Below are 20,918 nucleotides of genomic sequence, written 5' to 3' on the forward strand. Positions count from 1 at the left end.
ATGCTGAGTTCTGAGGACCTCCCTCTACTTGCTGACACGAGACCAACACATCACAGAGCCTACCCCCACTCCTTCCTCCTTTACTCCTTCCGTAGTAGTGCTGCTATCCCTTGGCCACCCCAAAGCCAATTTTGTGCCCTAGAATCCATCTCCCTGCTGCTTTCTTGGAAGTCTCACATTACTAATTATCATCTTCACTTTCTTTCTCTTCAGGTTCTCCTTTCTTGAAGCCTACTTGTTGGCAATGAGAACGGCTCAAGTCTCTTCCATACAAATGAAAAGAAAGAAAGAGGTTAGGAAGGAAGGAAGCAAAGAAATTCTAGATAGAATTATTGGGGATGAGAAAGGAGGAAGGGAACAGGAGGAGAGAAGAGGAGAAGAGGCTCCTTGGGCATATTTTCCATTCTTACCATTCTTAAAGAACAATGCTAGCCTGACTATACTAAAAACATGATAGAGAAAGTGCCTAACCATAAGATAGGCAGAAAAGGTGCTCTCTCTCCAGCTGATCAAGAAAGCCACCCAGTCCCTCGTACGGCAGCACCTGCCTTGGGTTGCCCACTCATGATATTAGAACCTGGATGATCTCAATAGTAGATTCATCTCCCTATAGTTATCACTTCATCTCTCCCCACATGGCCAGACTTCTAGAAAGAACTGTCTGCTTGCCCTCCCCTTCCTCACCTCCTGAACATCCCTCAGCCCAGGGAGTTGGCTGCTGAGTCCCACCACTCCACCAAAACCAGTTCTTCCACGGATGCTTCAGTCCTGCCTCAACTTCTGAGCAGCACTCAACACCGCACTCTTGTGTCTATCCTTGCTTGGTAGGCTTTGCCAGTATTTCTTCTCCAGCCTGAATTTTCAGTTTGGGGGCTCCCAGCACCCAGTCCTGAAATCTTTGCCTCCCTCTATCCTCTTTCCTAGGCAGTTCCATCCAAGTCAGCATGCTGGTCACTGTACAAACACCAGACACCTCTAAGAGATACTGGCCTAGTCACTATCTCCACTAGGATGTCTCACAGATCTCATTCATTCATTCATTCATTCATTCATTGTCTCAAGCACCTGCTATGTGTCATGAACTACCCTAGACACTGGATAAAGAGTGAAGAACAGAATAGGCATGCTCATGCCCTTGAGCAGCTTACCTTGTCCAAAACTGAACTCAAGATCTTCCCTGAACAAACATGTTCCTCCATGTTCTCTAGTTTTGTAAATGGCAATATCACCACCCATTCGCTCAAGCCAGAAATCTGAACATTATAGATGACACTTTGCTTTCCCTTATCCTTCCTGTGGCAGACACACTCTAAGGTGTTATGCTTTTGTATACTCCCTCCCCTTGAGGTAGAACCTGTGACTTGCTTCTAATCAGTAGAATATGGCCAAGGATGTCGGTTCCTTGTTTAGGTTGTCTTACTTTGCAAGGGTGAGAGGATACCAGGCCCAGGATTATGTTATGTAAGAGTCCATCCTGCAGGTTGAAGTGAGAGAGACTCCCTTGCTAGCTTTAAAGAAGTAAGCTGTCATATTTGTCAAGGAACTGTGGGGGATCCCTCGACAGCCAGAAAGAAAACCGAGACCTCAGTGCTACAGATTGCAAGGAGATGACTTCTGCCAAGAACCCGAGGGAGTTGGGAAGGGAATATTCTCCCTGCTGATTCTCCGGTGAGACCACAGCCAGCCCCAGTCAGTACCTAGCTGAAGCCTGGTAAACGCCTGAGCAGAAGACCCAGTCCTCTGTGTCTGGACTCCTGACCCATGGAAACCATGAGATAATAAATGAGTCTTGCTCAGTTGCTAAGTTTGTGGTGACTTGTTGCTCAACAGGGAAAACTAATGCAGCATCTCTCAATCCAGCACCAGGACTTTTGGATTTCTTCACTGAAATCATTCTCAAAAACATTCAATTCCCTCCATCTACTCCACCCAGAGCAAACTGTCATCATCTCATAGCAGACGAAGAGAAGAGCCTCCTGACCTCCCCTGCCACATTTGCCCCTCCTCTCAGAACTGGGCCAAGGCATGAGAGCACCCTCGGCAAGCCAGTAACTTGGCATTCCTTCAGCTCAGCATTTATTCAGCAGACATGAGGAGAAATTGTCTATTAATAAAAGCGGTATGTATTTCAACTTAGGCCAAAATGGGAAGTTCAGATTTATGTGATTTTATTCCACAGCAGATAAGTTTTTGGGAGCCACGTTAAACCACATAAAATTTAAATAAAATAAATCACTAATTTCCTGTAAATAGCACAACCCATTACATTATTCATATTCTGACTTTCAGCTGACTGTCCTTAATGACAGTTCTTGGCTGACTCATCTCAGGTTTGGAGACACAACTCACATGCGTCTACCACAAGTTTTTAATTTTGAAGAACACTTTCTCTCTTTTTCCTTTTGTTGTTGTGCTCTAGTGTCACATCTAAGTACCCATTGTCAAATCCAAGGTGATGAAGATTTGCCTCCATGTTTTTTTTCCTAACAGTTTTATAGTCTGAGCATTTATATTTAGGTTGTTGATCCAAATTGAATTAACTTTGGTATCAGGAATGAGGTAAGGGTACTACTTCACTCTTGCATGTGGTTAACCAATTGTTCCAGAACAATTTGTTTAAAGAGAGACTCTCCTTCCCCCCCAGCAAATGGCCTTGACTGCTCTTGTCAAAAACCAACTGGCCATAAAAGTTGGGTTTATTGCTTGGACTCTCCGTTCTATTTCCTTGGTCTACATATGTCTGTCTTGATGCCAGTACCATGCTGGTTTTATTGTTTTAGTTTTGTAGTAAGTCTTGAAATCAAGACATGTGAGTCTTCTGATTTTGTTTCTCTTTTTTAAATGTTGTCTTGAGGGGTATCTGGGTGGCTCAGTCATTAGGTGTCTGCCTTTAGCTCAGGTCATGGTCCCAGGGTTCTGGGATGGAGCCCCACATCGGGCTCCCTGCTGAGCAGGAAGCCTGCTACTCCCTCTCCCACTCCTCCTGCTTGTGTTCTCTTTTTCATTCTCTCTCTCTCTCTGTGTCAAATAAGTAAATAAATAAATCTTTTTTTTTTAATGTTTTGGTTGTCTGGGGCCCCCTTGCAATTCCCTATAAACTTGAAGACTGACTTTTTGGCCAAAAATTTTTTTTAAAAAATAGCCACTAGAATTGTGAGAGGGAGTGCATTGAACCTCTAGATTGCTATGGGGATTACTGCCATCTTAATAATATTCAGTCTTTCAATCCATGCATGGAATGTTTTTATTGATTTAAATCTTCAATTTCTTTTAGCAATGTTTTGTAGTTTTTAGTGTCTGAGTCTTTCATCTCCTAGGTTATTTTTATGCTTAGATAATTTATTATTTTAGAAGCTATTGTAAATGGAATTGTTTTCTTCATTCCTTTTTTAGATTGTTCATTGCTGGTATATAGAAACACAACTGACTTTTGTAAATTGATTCTGTACTCTAAACTCTGCTGAATTCATTTATTAGCTCTAGCAGTGTATGTGTGTGCGTGTGTGTGTGCGTGCATGCACATGTGCGTGTTCTATAGGATTTTCTTTATATAGAACCATGTTGTGCATGTAGAGATACTTTAATTCTTTATTTCTAATTTCGATGTCTTTTGTTTCTGTTGTCTGATTGCCATGGCTACGGCATCCAGTACAATGTTGAATAGCAAGACATCTTTGTCTTGTTCCCCATCTGAGGCAGAAAGGTTTCAATTTTTCACCATCAAGGATATTATTAGTTGCGGGTTTCTTCATAAATGTCCATTACTATGTTAAGGAAACTCCCTTTTGTTCCTAGTTTTCTGAGTACTTTTATCATGAAAAGGCCCTGAATTTTCTCAAATGCCTTTTCTGCCTCTATTGGGATGTATTTTTTTCTTTTCCTTCATTCTGCTAATGTGGTTATTACATTGATTGATCTTATGTTGAACTGCTGCTGTATTTCTGGGATAAATCTCACTGGGATATAATCCTCGTGGTATATAATCCTTTCAGTGTCATGGTATATGATCCTTTCAGTGTGCTGTTGGATTTGGTTAGCTAGTATTTTGTTGAGGATCTTTTTATCTATATTCATAAAAGATATCACTCTACAGTGGCATCTTGGTATGGGTTTGGTATCAGGGAAATGCTGGCTTCATAGAATGTGTAGGAAGTTTTCCTTCCTCTTCTGTTTCTTGGAAGAGCTTAAGTAGGGTTGGTATTAATTCTTTAAATCCTTCTTTTAAAAGATGTTTCTTTCTTAGGGGAGGTGGGGGGATTGGGTGAAATAGATGAAGGGGATTAAGAGATACAGACTTCCAGTTACAAAATAAATAAGTCACATAGATGACAAAGTCCAGCATAAGGAATATAGTCACTAAGATTTTAATAACATTGTTTGGTGACAGATGGTAATTACACTTACTGTGGTGAGCACAGAGTAATTGTTGAATCATTATATTGTACACTCGTTTTTTTTTTTTTAAGATTTTATTTATTTATTTGTCAGAGAGAGAGAAAGCACAAGCAGACAAAGTGGCAGGCAGAGGCAGAGAGAGGAACAGACTCCCCCCGAGCAAGGAGCCTGATGCGGGACTCAATCCTAGGACCCTGGAACCATGACCTGAGCCTGAGCCAAAGACAGCGGCTTAACCGACTGAGCCACCCAGGCATCCCTATATTGAACACTTGAAACTAATGACAAAACTGTATGTAAATTATACCTCAATCAATCCAACAAATGAATGAATGAATGAATGTCTTTTCTTTCTTGGGAGATGTTTTGTTTTGTTCTGTTCTGTTCTGTTCTGTTCTAAGTCGGCTCTGGGCTGGGCTTCACAACCTTGAGATCAAGACCCAAGCTGAGATCAAGAGTTGGTTGCTTAACCAATTGAGCCACTCAGGCAACCGAGGAGATTTTTTATTACTAATTCAATCTTTACTTGTTACAGGTCTATTGATATTTTCTACTGGCTCTTGATTCAGTTTTGGTAATTTTCATGTCTCTATGAATTTGTTCATTTCATCTACATTATGTAATTTGTTGGCATATAATTATTCACAATAATCTCCCAAATCTTTTAACTTTCTATATGGTCCCCAGTTTCATTTCTGATTTTAGTAATTTCCATCCTCTCTCTTTCTTTTCTTAGTTAAGCTAAAAAGTTTGTCAATTTTATTCTCTTTTCAAAGAAAAGAATTTTTCTTTTGGTTTCATTATTTTTCTTTATTGTCTTTATTCTCTCTCTATGCTCCAATTTTTTTTAAAGACTTATTTATTTTAGAGAGAGTTGGGGGGAACAGAGAAGCAGGCGAGAGTCTCAAGCAGATTCTGCACTGAGCACAGAGCCCAGTGCAGAGCTCCATCCCACGACCCTGAGATCATGACCTGAGCTAAAACCAAGAGTCATATTCCCGAACAACCGCCACCCAGGTGCCCCTATGGCCCAGTATTTATCATTTCCTTTCCTTTTTCCAGCTTTAAGTGTAGTTTGCTATTCTTTTTCTAGTTTCTTAAGGTGTAAAGTTAGTGTGTTGATTTGATATCTTTCTTCTTTTTTAATGTAGGCACTTACAATTATAAATTTACCTCTGAGCATTGCTTTCACTACATTCCATCGGGATTTGATATATTGATATATTTGTTTGATATATTTTTTTGGTTTTTATCCACCTCAAAATATTTTCTAATTTCCCTAGTGATTTCTTCTTTGATGTATAGGTTGTTAAAGAGTGTGTTGTTCAATTTCTGTTCATTTGAGAATTTTCCAGTTTTCCATCTGTTATTGATTTCTAGTTTCATTCTTTAGTGGATGGACAAAATATTTTGTATGATTTTGATGTTTTAAAATGTATTTTAAGATTTTTCTATGGCCTAACATATGGTCTATCCTGGAGAATGTGCTATGTACAGTTGAGAAGAATGTATATTCTCATGTTGTAGAGTGGAGTGTTCTGTATATGTGTGTCAAATATAGAAGTCCTCAAGTCTTCTATTTTCCTATTGATCTTCTGTTTAGATGTTCAATCCATTATTGAAAGTGGCATACTAAAGTCCAACTCTAACTATTATTATAGATAGTCTATTTCTTTCTTCAATTCTGTCAGGATTTGCTTCAGATACTGGTAGGGGGGTCTGTTGTTTGGTGTATATATGTTTATAATTGTTATATTTTCTTTATGAATTGACCCTTTTATCTATATGTAATGTCCTTCTTTGTGTCTCGTAACAACTTTTAACTTAAAATCTACTTTTCTGATACCAGTATAACCACCCAGCTCTCTTTTGGTTAGTATTCACACGGAATATATTTTTCTATTCTTTCACTTTCAGCCTATTTATGTATCTGGATCTAAAACAAGTCTCTTAAAAAATAAAATAAAATAAAACAAGTCTCTTGTAAGCAACATATGGTTAGATCATACTTTTTTATTCATTTTGCCAATCTATGTCTTTTAACAAAGTTAATTTACTCTATTTATATTCTAAATGATTACCGGTAATAGAGGACTTACTTATACTATGTGCTATTTGTCTCCTCTACATCATATATCTTTTTTGTTCTTTATTTCCTCCAACACTGCCTACTTTTGTTTGACTGATTTTTCTGGTGTACAATTTTGATTCCTTCTTCATTTCCTTTTCCATACATTTTTTCATTTATTATCTTGACGGTTACAATGGATTACAACTGACATCCTAAATTTATTTTTTTTTAAAGATATGTTTACTTATTTGAGAGAGAGTGAGCATGAGGAGGAGGAGCATAGGAAGAGGGAGAGGGAATCCCAAGCAGACTCTGATGACTGCTGAGCCCGATACAGGGCTCAATCCCACTACCATGAGATTATGACCTGAGCCCAAACCAAGAATTGGTCACTTAACCCACTGCACCACTCAGGCACCCCCTAATTTATTTTTAAAATCTAGTTTGAGGGGCACCTGGGTGGCCCAGTCAGTTACGCACCCAACTCTTGATTTCAGCTCAGGTCATGACGTCAGGGACCAGCGAATGGGCCCCATAGGAGGCTCCATGCTGGGCTTGGAGCCTGCTTAAGACTCTCTCTCTCCCTCTCCATCTGCCCCTCTCCACCTCTCTCTCTAAAAAGCTAACTAATTAATTAATTAATTAAAATCTAGTTTAAATTGATATTGATTTTCTTCAATGACATACATTTACTCTGCTTCCATCCAGCTCTATCTCCTCTTTATCATTGTCACAAGTCACGTCTTTATATACTGTGTGCCCATTAATATAGATTTAAAATTATTATTTTCTGCATTTGGCTTTTAAATCATATAGGAAATAAAAACAGAAGTTACATTCAAAATATAATAATATTAACTTTATAAAGTTTATCTATGTGGTTACCTTTACTAATAATCTTAATTTTTTCATAATACTTCAAGTTACCATCTAGGGTCCCTTTGTTTCAGCCTAAAGGGCTCTTGTTACCATTTCTTGTATGGAAGTTCTGCCGGCAATGAATTCCATTAGTTTTTGTTTATCTGGGAATGTCTTAATTTCTCCTTCACTTTTTTTTTTAAAGATTTTATTTATTTATTTGACAGACAGAGATCACAAGCAGGCAGAGAGGCAGGCAGAGAGAGAGGAGGAAGCAGGCTCCCTGCTGAGCAGAGAGCCCGATGTGGGGCTCGATCCCAGGACCCTGAGATCATGACCTGAGCCGAAGGCAGCGGCTTAACCCACTGAGCCACTCAGGTGCCCCTCTCCTTCACTTTTTAAGGACAGTTTTGGTGGATATGGAATTCTTGATTGATGGGGTTTTTTCTTTTAGCACCTTAAAGATTTCATTCCACTGCCTTCTGAACTCTGTTTTCTGATGAGAAATCAGCATTAAATCAAAGATCCCTCATAAATGACAAGCCACTTCTCTCTTGCTACTTTCAAGATTTTTCTGTCATTAGCTTTCAACAGTTTAGTTATAACATATAATAGTGTGGATCTGTCTTTATCCTTCTTTGAGTTCTTGGAGCTTACTGGCTGCTGTACATTCATGACATTCAACAAATTTTAAAGTTTGTCACCATTATTTCTTCAAATATTTTCACCCATTTATCTCTTTTCCTTCTGGGATTTCCATAATGTGTATGCTGATTCTGTTTGTGTTGTCCCATATGTCCCTTAGGCTGCATTCAATATTCTTCATTTCTCTTTGCTTTCTGCTCCTCAAACTAGGTAATTTTAATGTGCCCCATCTTCAAGTTTGCTGATTCTTCCTTTTGCCTACTCAAATCTTCTGATAAGGTACTCTTGTGCTTTTTAGGTCCAGAATTTCTTTTTGGCTCCTATTTATAATTTTTATCTCTTTATTGATATAGATATCAATATGTATATATGTATTCATACATCATTCTCCTGATTTTCTTTAGTTTTTTTTTTTTGTCCATGGTTTCCTTCATCTTTTTTAATATATTTAAGACAGTTATTTAAGTACTTTTCTAGTAAGTCTAATATCTGGGTTTCCTCAGGGATGGTTTCTATAAATTTCTCCTTCTTTACTGTGAATAGGCCATACTTTGTTGTTTCTTTGTATACCATGCAATTTTATGTGAGAATTGGGCATTTTGAATGTTAAAGTGGTAACTGTGGAAATCAGATCCTCCCACATATAGGGATTGTTGTTATTGTGTGATTAAAGTTGCAGTCATCTGTTTATTTAGTACCTTTCCCAAACCAATTTTGCAGACTATATTCTTTGTTGTGTATAGTCACTGAAGCTTCATTTTATTACCTCTGTAGTCAGCCAGTGACCTGACAGGGATTTCCTTGAATGCCTGGATCCAAAAAGGAAAAGAATGGAAAGGAAAAGAAAAGAAAGAAAAAGGGTGTTCTGTATCTTTAAAACTTAATTGACACCACTGGGGAAGTCACTTCTGCCCGGCATATTGGAGTTGAAACAATGACCAGCCTCTGTAAGTACCCATTAGCAAACTGCCAAGCAGATCAAACCACAACACCCTGATTTTTTGGAGGATAAGTTCCTCCAAAAGGGAACTTATCCTTATTGCCTACACTTGAATCAGCAAGTCACGTCAGAGATGTAGAATGACATCCAAATAACTACTTGCTGTGGGAATGAGGGATGGTAGCTGCTACATAAAACACTGAGACTCACCAAAAGTCACCAGCATCTTTCTTCATCAAGCATTCCCCTAGATGCTACAAGTGTTCAACTAGACTCCAAAGTTCCAAATAATCTACTCTGAAAAGCTCTTGCCAGCTCAGTAATTGTTTCAATGAAGGGACCAATTCCTGGAGCTTCATTATTTTCCATGTTATCACTATGTTATCCATGTATATCTATGTTATCACTGTGTTTCACTATTTTCTATGTTATCACCCTCTATCCCATATTAGTATTGGTACCACAAAAAATAGATGGGAGACTTAAGAGGAGGGGCTATTTACAAAGTGTGGATGTGGGATGCCTTGGTGGCCCACTAGGTTAAGTGGCTGCCTTTGGCTCAAATCATGATCCTGAGGTCTTGGGATTGAGCCCTGCATTGGGCTCCCTGCTCAGTGGGAAGCTGCGTCCCCCCCCCTCACTGCTCCTATTCACGATGCTCATTCTCTCTCTCTCTAATAAATAAAATCTTTAAAAAAAATTTTTTTTAATGTATAGGAACCATAAGAGAGAGTGAAATAAGCCAGGACTAACAGCAGCCAAGTTGATATCACCTCTAGGCCCTAAGCTTTGAGGAATAGGGATGGTTACCAGGCACCAAAGGAAGGGAAGAGTTGGGCTGAGGTGGTCACGTTGAGAGGAACTGTGACATTTGGTTGAGGGACAGAGTCAGCCTGAGGAAACCTCACAAAGAGGAGGATACAAGGGATTAAATACCCTAATCTCTCTCTGTGTATCTCTCTCTTCTCTTCCTCTCTCCTTCCTCCTCCTGTTGGGCTTCCTATTAGCCCACAAAGCCCAAGTGTAAAGGGGCCCAGATGACGTTAGAGTGGAGAAGGTTGAAGAGTAGATCCAGAGGACTAAATGGAAGACAGCCATACAGCCGCCAAGCCCCAGGATGAGCTCCAGCCTCTCTCTTCAAGACCAAAGAAACAAATGTCTGACTGTTTTAGAGCAGTCCATTTTGGGGCTCCTGGGTGGCTCAGTCATTAAGCATCTGCCTTAGGCTAGGGCATGATCCCAGGGTCCTGGGATCAAGCCCCACATTGGGCTCCCTGCTCAGAGGATAGTCTGCTTCTCCCTCTCCCACTCTCCCTGCTTGTGTTCCCTCTCTGTCTCTCTCTCTCTCTGTCAAATAAATAAATAAAATCTTTAAAAAAAAAAAAGGCCAGTCAATTTCCCTACTTTGGCCATCAGGATTCAACAGGATGAAGCTGTTGTCATCATTTTTAATGGAGTGTTAGATTCAGTTTTTTAATGCATTGATTTTTTTAATGCAAGATACAGAACTATCCATTTCAGCACCAGATACCAATATTGCATAGTGATCAAAAAGCACGACAGTTGAAGCCTAAATCTCAGCTCAGTGACCAGCCGCATATATGATTTTAGATACATTCTTCAGCCTCTCAGCATCTGTTTCATCATTTACAAAATGAAATACTAGGAGTATCTACTTCCTAGAGTTGTCCCAAGGATTTAATGAGATAATACATGTAAAGCTCTTCAAACAGTGCATAAAACAGAATAAATCCTCAACTGCGATAAATGTTAGCTCCTACTGTGTCTTCAGCTATCATTTTCTCAGCACATCAGCCCTCCAGCTCTACCCCACAATTACTGGTCTGCTTTCACTCTCTGCAAAATACTGTGTTCTCTCGCCTCTAGGCCTTCATACATCCCTCTCTTTCTGCCTAGCTAATTCTTCTTTTTAAAACAATGAGAAGTTTGTTCATATCCACCCATTTCAAAGGCTGACAATACCAAGTGCAAGCAAGGACAGGGAGCAATTTATACTTCTACTACCAGTAGAAGTATAAATCAGTACAAGTACTTTGGAAAGCAACTGGACAACATCCAGCAAAATTGAAGATGTCTGTAGCCCACAAAAGAGCAGTTACATTCTGAGGAACATGCCCTAAAGAAATCTTCACATCTATATATAGGAAATAGGTACAAGAATGTTCAAAGTAGCATTGCTCGTGATAGCAGAATTACTGGAAGAAACTGGTGTTCTTCAATAGGAGAATGAACCTTTAAAATCATAATGTATAATGGCACATTGTAATGCTCTATCACAGTTAAAATACCTACACTTAACAACATAAGTAAATCTCAAAAGTACATTGTTGACTAAAAGAAATAATTTTCAAAAGAGATATACAGTATAAGACTATTAACAAAAGCTTAAAATCATGGAAAATATGCTATAAATTATTTATGGATACATACATATGCAGTGAAAGCGTAAAAACATGCATGAGAAGAATAAACACCAAATGCAGGATGATGGTTATGTTTATGGAGTGGGGAAGGAAGGGAAGAAAGGAATGGAATCCAGTGGGACTCACAGGAAGTTTCAACTATAGTTCTTTTTTTAAAAGCTCTGAAGAAGGTTTAATTATAATAACATATTATAATTAAGATTCAAGAAAAGTGGGTGGAAAAAAAAAAGAAAAGTGGGTGGTAGTACAAAGATGTTATCACCTATTAGTCATAAATTTAAATAAACCAAAAGCGATAAAGAGATAAAGAAAATGGAAGAAAATCCATATCAAGACACCTGGGTGGCTCAGTTGGTTAAGCAGCTGCCTTCGGCTCAGGTCATGATCCCAGTGTCCTGGGATCGAGTCCCACATCGGGCTTCTTGCTTGGCGGGGAGCCTGCTTCTCCCTCTGCCTCTGCCTGCCTCTCTGTCTGCCTGTGCTCGCTCTCTCTCCCTCTCTCTCTGACAAATAAATAAATAAAATCTTTAAAAAAAAAAAGTCTTTGGGGGGTGCCTGGGTGGCTCAGTGGGTTAAAGCCTCTGCCTTTGGCTCAGGTCATGATCCCAGGGTCCTGCTCAGCAGGGAGCCTGCTTACTCCTCTCTCTCTGCCTGCCTCTCTGCCTACCTGTGATCTCTGTCTGTCAAACAAATAAATAAAAAAAAATTTTTTTAAAAGTCTTTGGCATTCTAAGTCCACCAGCAATCAAGGGCTTACCCCTTTCCCACCCCCATCCACCCTACTTCCACCTCTTCCTCTACTACCACCACTCAAGATTCATTTTCTATAGACTCTAACCCAGTGGAAGCCAGCAGGGAGGAACATGGTTAATAATGAGATTAAGGGGAAGTCAGCTGGGACTCAAAGCATTCTTCCCCATTCCCACACACTCTGGGAATGTTCATGGTCAAATTTATAACCCCCAACACAGCTGGAGGCTCCTTCTCTGGTGAAAAGACCTCCCAATATTAACTTTGTGGGCCCCCAATGAAGTCTGGCACACCATTGGTGCACCTTATAACGAAACCCATTAATCTAGGGCTTCTCACAATATGTGCATTTAAATTACCCAGTGATCTTGATAAAATGCAGATTCTAGAGGCTCTGGGTGGCTCAGTTGGTTAAGTGTCTGCCTTAGGCTCAGATAATGATCCCAGGGTCCTGGAATCTAGTACCATAGCAGGCTCCCTGCCCAGCACAAGAGCCTGTTTCCCCCTCTCCCACTCTCTCTGCCTGTGCGCTCTCTCTCTCCCCCTCCGTCAAATAAATAAATAAAATATTTTTTAAAATGCAGATTCTAAATCTGTAGTTTTTAATGGGGACTTAAATTTTGCATTTCCAAAAAGTTCCCAGATGAAGTCAATGCTGGTGGTCCCTTCTGAGTAGCAAGGTGTTAGTGAACTCATCTTGCCCACACACTGAGTCTCCCTTTCGCTTCTTAGAGTCTCATTCTTAAATATAAACAGACTGCTAGAGTAGCCAGACTTTAGAGGATAGCCATTAGCATAAAACAAAGAGACTTAAATAAATGAGCATTAAAAATTACCCAAAGAAACATATTAAAGCAGAGAGCAGAAACAAACACACTATAACAGCTCAGAGAAATAGAAGATATTCCTGTCCATAAAACAAAGATAGAATAATATGAGGTTGGGTCAGTCATTAAAAAGGTCTTAGGAATTAAAGACAGAAAAGCTGAAACTTAAAATGGCTGAAGATAACGACAAGGAAAGAAATAGCTCAGAAAAACAGGACAACAAAAACCAACAAACATTAGGTAGAGAGTTTCTGTTTTGCGGGATGAAATAAGTGGTTATACAACAATGTTAAAATTCTTTTTTTTTTAAAGATTTTTTATTTATCCATTTGACAGAGAGAGATCACAAGCAGACAGAGAGGCAGGCAGAGAGGGAGATAGAGGGAAGCAGGCTCCCTGCTGAGCAGAGAGCCCGACGCGGGACTCGATCCCAGGACCCCGAGATCATGACCTGAGCCGAAGGCAGCGGCTTAACCCACTGAGCCACCCAGGCGCCCCACAACAATGTTAAAATTCTTAACACTACTGAATAATAAACTTAAAATGGCCAAGACAACAAATTTTGTGTTATTTATATTTACCACAACTAAAAATAAAAATCAGGGGCACCCCGCTGCCTCAGTCAGAAGAGCGTGTAATTCTTAATCTTGGGGTCATGAGTTCAAGCCCCACATGGGATGTAGAGATTACTTAAGTAAATAAAACTTAATAAATCAATCAAACAAACAAAAACGAAGAATAGGAAATAGAAGAGAAAATTAAAGAATCAATCCAAAAATGGAACTTCTAAATAACAGACATTCCAGAAAGAGAACTAAGAAGATAGAGAAGAAATTATCAAAAAATAATGAAAGAAAATATCCTCCCAACCTGAAGTACATGAGTTTCCAGTTTGAATGAGTGGTCAGCACAAAATTCACAGCAAAACACATCATTATAAAATTTCCATCCAGTAGCCTAAAGAGAAATTTCTAAAGCTTCCAGACATGGAGATACAACATACAAAGGATCAGGAATAGGAATAGGAATCAGACTTTTTAAATAGCACCCCTGGATGATTGAAGAAAATGGAGTAATACTTTCAAAATTATGAGGACAAAATTATTTTCAATTTGAAATCAATAACCAGCTGTTAAAAAACAAAATTTAGGGGTGCTTGGGTGGCTCAGTCAGTTGAATGTCTGCCTACAGCTCAGGTCATGATCTCGGGGTCCTGGGTCTCCAGCCCCACATAAGACTCCTTGCTCAGTGGGGAGTCTGCTTCTCTTTCTCCCTCTGCCCCTCCCTCCAGCTCGTCTGCACATCCTCTTTCTCTCAAATAAATATTTTTTTTAAAAAATGTAACCAAGTTAAGTTAATTTGAAGATCTAATTGGCTTTATTAAATGACTCATGAATCAGGTAACATCCCATCCAGTAGAGGAGAGTTCTGAAGGGCTACAGAAAAGAAAAGTTTTTTGTTTGCTTTTTTAAGTAGGTTCCATGTCCAACGTGGGGCTTCAGCTCATGGCCTTGAGATCAAGAGTCACATGACCTACACACTGAGCCAGCCAGGCACCCCAGGAAAGGTTTATAAAGGCAGGACAAGGAAGTCAAAGAGAAAAAAATGGTTATTTCAGGTGATGTCACCTTCACTTGGGGATAAAGGGGTCTTAGTAGAGGATTAATTCATCTTCCTTTGAGGGATGGAGAGGGCCCATGAGTTGATAACCTTATTGGTGCTGACAAGAAAATTTCTGACTAATGATTAAGACACTATTTCTGGAGGAGGCTGAAAGTATCATTTGATTAAGTATTAAGCCGAAGGTTGGTGAGTTGGCCTAAGCAACACCATTTTCAGTTTCTTTTTAACACAGTCCATCTATAGTCCAAGTCTTAGAATAAAGACATTTTCATATATGAGGGCACCTGGCTAGCTCAGTCGGTAGAGCATGTGACCCTTGATCTCAGGGTCCTGAGTTAGAGCCACACTTTGGGTGTAGAGATTACTTTAAAAGGGGGGGCATTTTCAAATATGCAGATTCCACTAACATATCCATTAAGTCTCTTCCTTAGGAAGTTACTAGAGAAGATACTTTAGTAAAACAAGGAAGTAAACCAAGAAGGGAAGCCCCTGGATCCAGGAAGTGGGCAAAATGGCCCAGAAAAGCAGTAAGGAAAATCCCCAAAAGACAACTGTACAGTAAGTCTAGGGAGCAGTCAATCCAGATTGAAACAAGAGAAAGGAGGGATCTGGGACAAAGACTCCAGAGAAAAAGTGCAACTTATGTATTTGAGTATATGGAAAATATTGCTAGACTTTGACCAGGTCTTAGAGCACTTGGGAGAGGGGATGGACAGGCAACTGTAGATAATACAGAAAATCTACAAGTAAGAGAGAAAAAAGGCAATAATTAAGTCTAAAAAAATAAAGGGTTGTGTAAGTTAGTTGGCATGGTTGTAACGCACTTTGGGGCTTACTGGTAAGCAGCATTTGCACACGCAATGATTTAAATGCTGATTATTGGTTTCACCAAAAACCTTACGTAACTGCAGGAAGTCAATAGGTAATGCTTAAAATTAACAAATTGAGAATTAATATTACAAGCATTTGCTTCCATATATAGATCGAATCTGGAAAAACAGGTAAGAATTGAAGATACTGCCTTTACAAAGTAGGCCAGGGAACTGCTTTTTTCATTACAAGACATTTAGCTTATTTTTGCACGGGGTATGTGTATTATTTTAGTTCAATAAACATTAATTCTAAAATATTAGCATGTAAGAATCTGTTTTAAAGAGCTGTCTGGGCCTTGATGACGGGGGCTAGTTTTTCTTCATGTTTTGGATTCTCCCACTCCCGCCCCAAGAGTAAATAGCAGAAAATAAATCAATGCACGTAGAAGAAACTCAGCTAAGTTTGTTAGATTCTGCCTGGAGGGAAAATACGGAACAAGGCTCACAGGCATCAGGTGCGCACTCCGCACCTTCAGATAAGTATGAAGGTATGTCTCTGGCAGAGGTACTGAAACGCAAGGGTACCAAAGACAGAAATCATATCATGTTCGTCGCACCCAGAGGCAACTCCCCAGGCACAGAAGTGGAGGCATGACGAACCCAGGGAGGCCTATTCACCTAGGTGACTTACTGCTTTCCTGCGTTGCTCCTTTAACTATTTGTATTCTATAACTGAGAGTCGGTTTTGTTTCCTTTACCAGACTATAAGCTCCACGAGGGCAGGATGTCGTCAGTATCATTCTCCACTGCACTCCCAGCACAGAGCATGAGCCCGCTGAATATTTATTGGAGAAATGAATTCGTGATGGTACCGCTAGACAGCCATCAGTGTGGCATGAGTAAGGGGCACACGGACAAGCTGAGGGCCAAGGAGCCGGGCTGGGAGAGGACAAGGGCGGGCTTCTTGCGGCGTCTCTGAAATGAGACGACCGGAAGGGTGGAGCTGGACCTCTGCGACAAGCGGGAGGGAGGGGCTGGACAGTGAGGCAGGCATCGGAGAATGACAGCCAACAAGGAGACAAACTTGCAGGAGACGGGCCTGAAGGGTGGAGGGGCTCTGCGAGAAAGTGAAATGGACCCAGGGTAGGGATGGGGGTCGCGCATGCGCCAGCCCAGCCTCCGCGACGCCCCTGCGTGCGCGTGCACGAGGGGTCGAAGCGGAAATGGCGCCGCGGGGCCGCGCGTCCGGGCAGCGAGCGGAAGTGGGTGTGAGAGCGGAAGTGGCCGGCTGGAGCCGGGGGCTGGGCGGGGACCGGGCTTGTCGGTGAGGCTGCAGCGGCGGCGGCGGCGGCGGCGGCGGCTCGGCAGGCGGGTTCAGGCTTCGGGGGCCAGGTCGGTCGGGTGGGTGGGTGTCTCCAAAGCTAGTGCGTGCGAGGGCGAGCGCGCGTCTTCCCCTTCCCCCCCCACCCTGGTCCCTCTTCCCTTTCCCCTGACCTCCTACCCCACCCAACCCCCCTCTTTCACGGGGCAGCAGGGCCGCTCCCTCAAGTCCTTTCCTCCCTTACCCACCCTCACCCTCCCTTGTTTCTCCTTCCCCTGCCCGGGGCAGCCGCCGCCATGATCCTGCTGGAGGTGAACAACCGCATCATCGAGGAGACGCTCGCGCTCAAGTTCGAGAACGCGGCCGCCGGGTGAGCGCGCGCCTGGGGCCGGTGGGTGGCGGGGGAGACAGAGTTGACCCCAGCTGGTCCTCAGTGTCGTTCAGTCCTCCAGACTTGAAGGGATGAGGTGGGAGACCTGGCCGGGTGAGGGGACGGACCCGGCCGGGTAAACGTGGGAGGCTACTGGGCGCGGTGGGGTGAGGGGCAGAGATGCGTGGGGAGAGGCTCGGAGGAAGGATGCGGAAGCGGCGAGTGGACCGGAGCGCGCGTGCCAAAGGGCAGGAGACCTGTGGGACGTGAGGGCAGCTGGGGCCGGAACTCCGGGAGGATCCCATTGCCTTCTGGAGGGAGCAGAGGATCCCTTCCCTCTGTATTCCCCGTCATTGTTCTGAACCCCAAGAAAGCCTGTTTGGGATTGGGTTGGAAGGAGTTTTCAGGAATTTCCAGGACTAGAGGTGGGAAGAAGATGCAGGCCCAGATCCCCACCAGCCTTCTCCCTCTCCAGCCCCACCCCCACCTCTTCATCTAAAGATGCTGGAGGCTAGACTGAAAGCACACCCAGTCTTGCAGCTCGGAAAAAACGCGACTGGTCTGGTTTCCCTTCCCCGAAACCTGCTGTAAGACCCACTGGCCATTTTGTTAATATATTTCTCAAGCAAAGTCAAGTCTCCCCATCCACACCCTCCCTTATCTCTCTCCTGAGGTTATAATTCTTTCTCCACCCTTTTATCTTTTAAACTCTTATACAAGACCCCTGGTCTGTGATTTTTAATGTGGTAATCCTGGCCCAGGTACACATTTACAAGCATCCAAAGTCTATAAAGTTCTCAGATAACCTTTATTTACCATTGGCCTTTTTAAAGGTAGATTAGCACATATTTCCAAGGCTGCCTTCTCTGTGAAACACAAGAATCGGTAGAAAACAACCTCCTCCCTCAAAGCTGCTTTGCTTTTCTAATATTTAAAATGTGAGCCAGGGACCTGGTTTTAGCTTCTAATTTTTGGTGACCTGTAGCCAGTCCCTTTGCCTCGTTTCCCCGTTGCGAGGCTGGGGCTTTGCCTCTTGGTTGCACAGTTTAGGAAATGAATGCAAACTTTCTGGTGAACTGGGAACTAGTCATAGGAAAGTCACTGCTTGGAAATCTACAGAGGGGAAAGGATTGGTGCAGGGGAAATTCTAAGTGCTCATAATGAACTTGTGGTTTGGAGGCATTAAAAAAAAAATACTTCTAACCCACTGCCTGAATTGAACATATTTTGTCTCCCATCTCTTTTATAAGGACACAGATGTTAATCTGTAAAGTAAAGCATGGTTTTCGTTGAAGTAAGGCTTACAAGAAGCCTGTTTCCTGCTTGCAGTTGCTTATATTTTAAGCTAACTTACTTCTTCAGTCTCACTTACCAGTCCCTTTGCTTTTTAAATGTGTGAGTGAATCAGCTCAGAGTCTTATTTTGGGTGCTTGCTGGGTACTTTTTTTTGAGCAGTATAGCATAGAGGAGGAAGTTAAATTAACTTCTGCATTTTCATAGCTGAACCTGTTAAGTGCATTCTCGAGTCCAGACTAGCAAAGAATGAGACCTGGGTGGTTATAAGCTGATCTACAAGATAAATGCCTGTTCATTTTCAAGTAGAAGCATGCCTTGTAGTGTAGAAGTATATTCATATCTATTTGTGATTCCAAATAAAGCCCATCATCCGGAACAACAGCTCTTTAACTTTTAGAAAATTAAATCTTACAAAGTACTGTTTCAGAGGAATTAAAATAAGCACTCAAGTCTGGAAGCGTAAGTTAGAACTTCTAGGACATTTCTTAACAAATATATGTTACAGCGATGTTGGTTATTGGGCAGGGCAGCAAGTTTTGGCTTTTACTGTGGCGGTCTTCCCTTTGAAGTGTGACTTTAAGTAAGGGGACTCAAAACATACTCTCCTGAAAAGCTCTCTGAAAATCTTTGAAGAGACCCTGATAGCAGGCCTGGAGGTAGGTGGGATTGCAGATCCCACCCATCAGAAACTGGCTTCTAGGCCTGCTGTGAGTTTCCAGGCATACAACGTGAGGCAGCAGTGAAGTGGTTAACGGATTTATTGAGGCTCATGACTACTACACTAGAACTTCCAGCAAAAAATGACTAGTGTGATAATCACAAACATTTATAGGATTCTACCAGTGCTCAGCACCAAGCAGAAACAGCAAAAGGAGGCCTTTCTGAGAGAGTCTATTGGCAAAAGTTACAGAGGAGCTAAAGGCTGAGGTGTGTGCGGGCGGAGATGGCAGAGAGACATTAATGAAGGGGAGTAGCTTGGAGGAGAAACCCTGGGAATTGGAAAGGCATTGCCAGTGCACGAACCTGCTGGGAGAGGGCAGCTGCCCCGGGCTTTATGCTTCTCAGAGCAAACCCGTTGGGGGAAATCACGGTTCTGAGCAGCCTCTTCCAGAGTAAATCTCATAGCTCTGTGGTGTCCAGTATAATAGCCGGTGGCTACATATAGCTAGTTAAGTTTAAAGAGGAAAGTAAAATAAAACTAAAATCCATTTCCTCACACCAGGCACGATTCTAGTGCTCAGTTGCCACATGTCTCTGGTAGTGGCCATATTTGGACAGGACACATGTAGATCATTTGCATTATTGCAGAAAGTTCTGTTGAACAGCACTAGCACTGTTGCAGCTACTGAAAATGCAAGCGTGAGATAGTTTTAAAAATAGTTTTGTGGTATATGCTTCAGAATACAGCTGCAGTAATTTTCCTCCTGAGGGTTTTTTGTTTTTTTAAATGACACCTCAGACCATCCTGCTGAATCCTCTTGCCTGTGACATCCTACTAAGAGTCTAAACTTCTTTTGGGTAAAACAGTTATCAAAACTGTTGAACATTTAGGCATGATCACCTTTTAATTTGGAGGCAGTTCGGACAAAGCCTAAGATTCATTCCCAACAAATTGCTTTTTATTGTTTTCCTACCACACTCCTGGGAAAATGGCTTATTGGAACGGTTCATATATCGTCACAAAATGGTAATTATTGGTAAATTGTCTCATTAACAGCCTACACGCTAAGAGAATATGCTGATTAAGAAGCTGTGCTCGGCACTACCAATAAACTCGCACAGGTCTTGTCAACAGCATTGCCTTTTCATTTAGGAATTCTTACCCAGATGCCCAATTAAAAGAGAAGTAATTGGGCAAATTAATTTAATTTTTTTGTTACTGTGTACACTACAAGAACCTCAGCCTTAGAAGGTAGCCCATGAACTTAGAGCCTGGAGTCCAGAATTGAGGAAATGCTGTCACATGCGAATTGCTGTTGCTTTTAAGTGCATGCTGGCTTCTTGCCACAGCTCTGCATGTTGTGGGGGCTCTGTGGTTATGTGAGGGGGAGTGAAGCTCAGTAAGCAAGAGGTGCCAGTTGGGGTGGGCAAGGACTGTGGGAGGAGAAATTTGAGAAAGGAATAAATTAAATCTTGCTGATACCTTGTTCTCATTCCTAAATATGCTGCATGTGTCCTCAGGGAGACAGACTGGTTTGAAGTGATTTGGAATTGGGACATTGTTCAAGAAGCATCTAGAAGAAATGGAACGGTCTGGTTGGTCTTTTTACAGGTAGTTACAGTTGTATAGGCTGTCTGCCTTCTGACCTTGGCACCACTTTGTGCGTGAAGCCCCAGAGCTACACTCCACGAAACGGATGACTCCTTAAGGGCAGGGCCTATCACTTTGGTCATCTTTCTTTCCCAGCATCCTCACTGTGTATATGGTTAGCTCAGGAACTAATTTCTTGAAGGAATGGATGAAGCCAGGTGGAATGAATCTTAATTTCTTTAGGTACTTAATTTATCACTATTCTGATAGTGAATAGTTTATCACTATTCTGATAGCGTGAATCAGCTTTTTAAA

The 20,918-nt window shown here is 41.6% G+C and overlaps 1 protein-coding gene across 1 annotated transcript in view; it reads left to right on the top strand.

Annotated features, from left to right (window-relative positions):
- The first annotated feature begins 16,681 nt into the window (after positions 1 to 16,681).
- Positions 16,682 to 20,918, top strand: part of ARPC2 (actin related protein 2/3 complex subunit 2) — a 29,427-nt gene continuing 25,190 nt past the window's right edge. The window contains exons 1-2 of the mRNA XM_044241583.1: positions 16,682 to 16,757; positions 16,975 to 17,056. Coding sequence (XP_044097518.1) covers positions 16,983 to 17,056 — 74 coding nt within the window. The 5' untranslated portion in view covers positions 16,682 to 16,757; positions 16,975 to 16,982. The remainder of the gene's footprint in view (positions 16,758 to 16,974; positions 17,057 to 20,918) is intronic.

This window comes from Neovison vison, chromosome 3 (genome assembly GCF_020171115.1).
Source record: "Neovison vison isolate M4711 chromosome 3, ASM_NN_V1, whole genome shotgun sequence".
Taxonomy (NCBI): Eukaryota; Metazoa; Chordata; class Mammalia; order Carnivora; family Mustelidae; genus Neogale; species Neogale vison.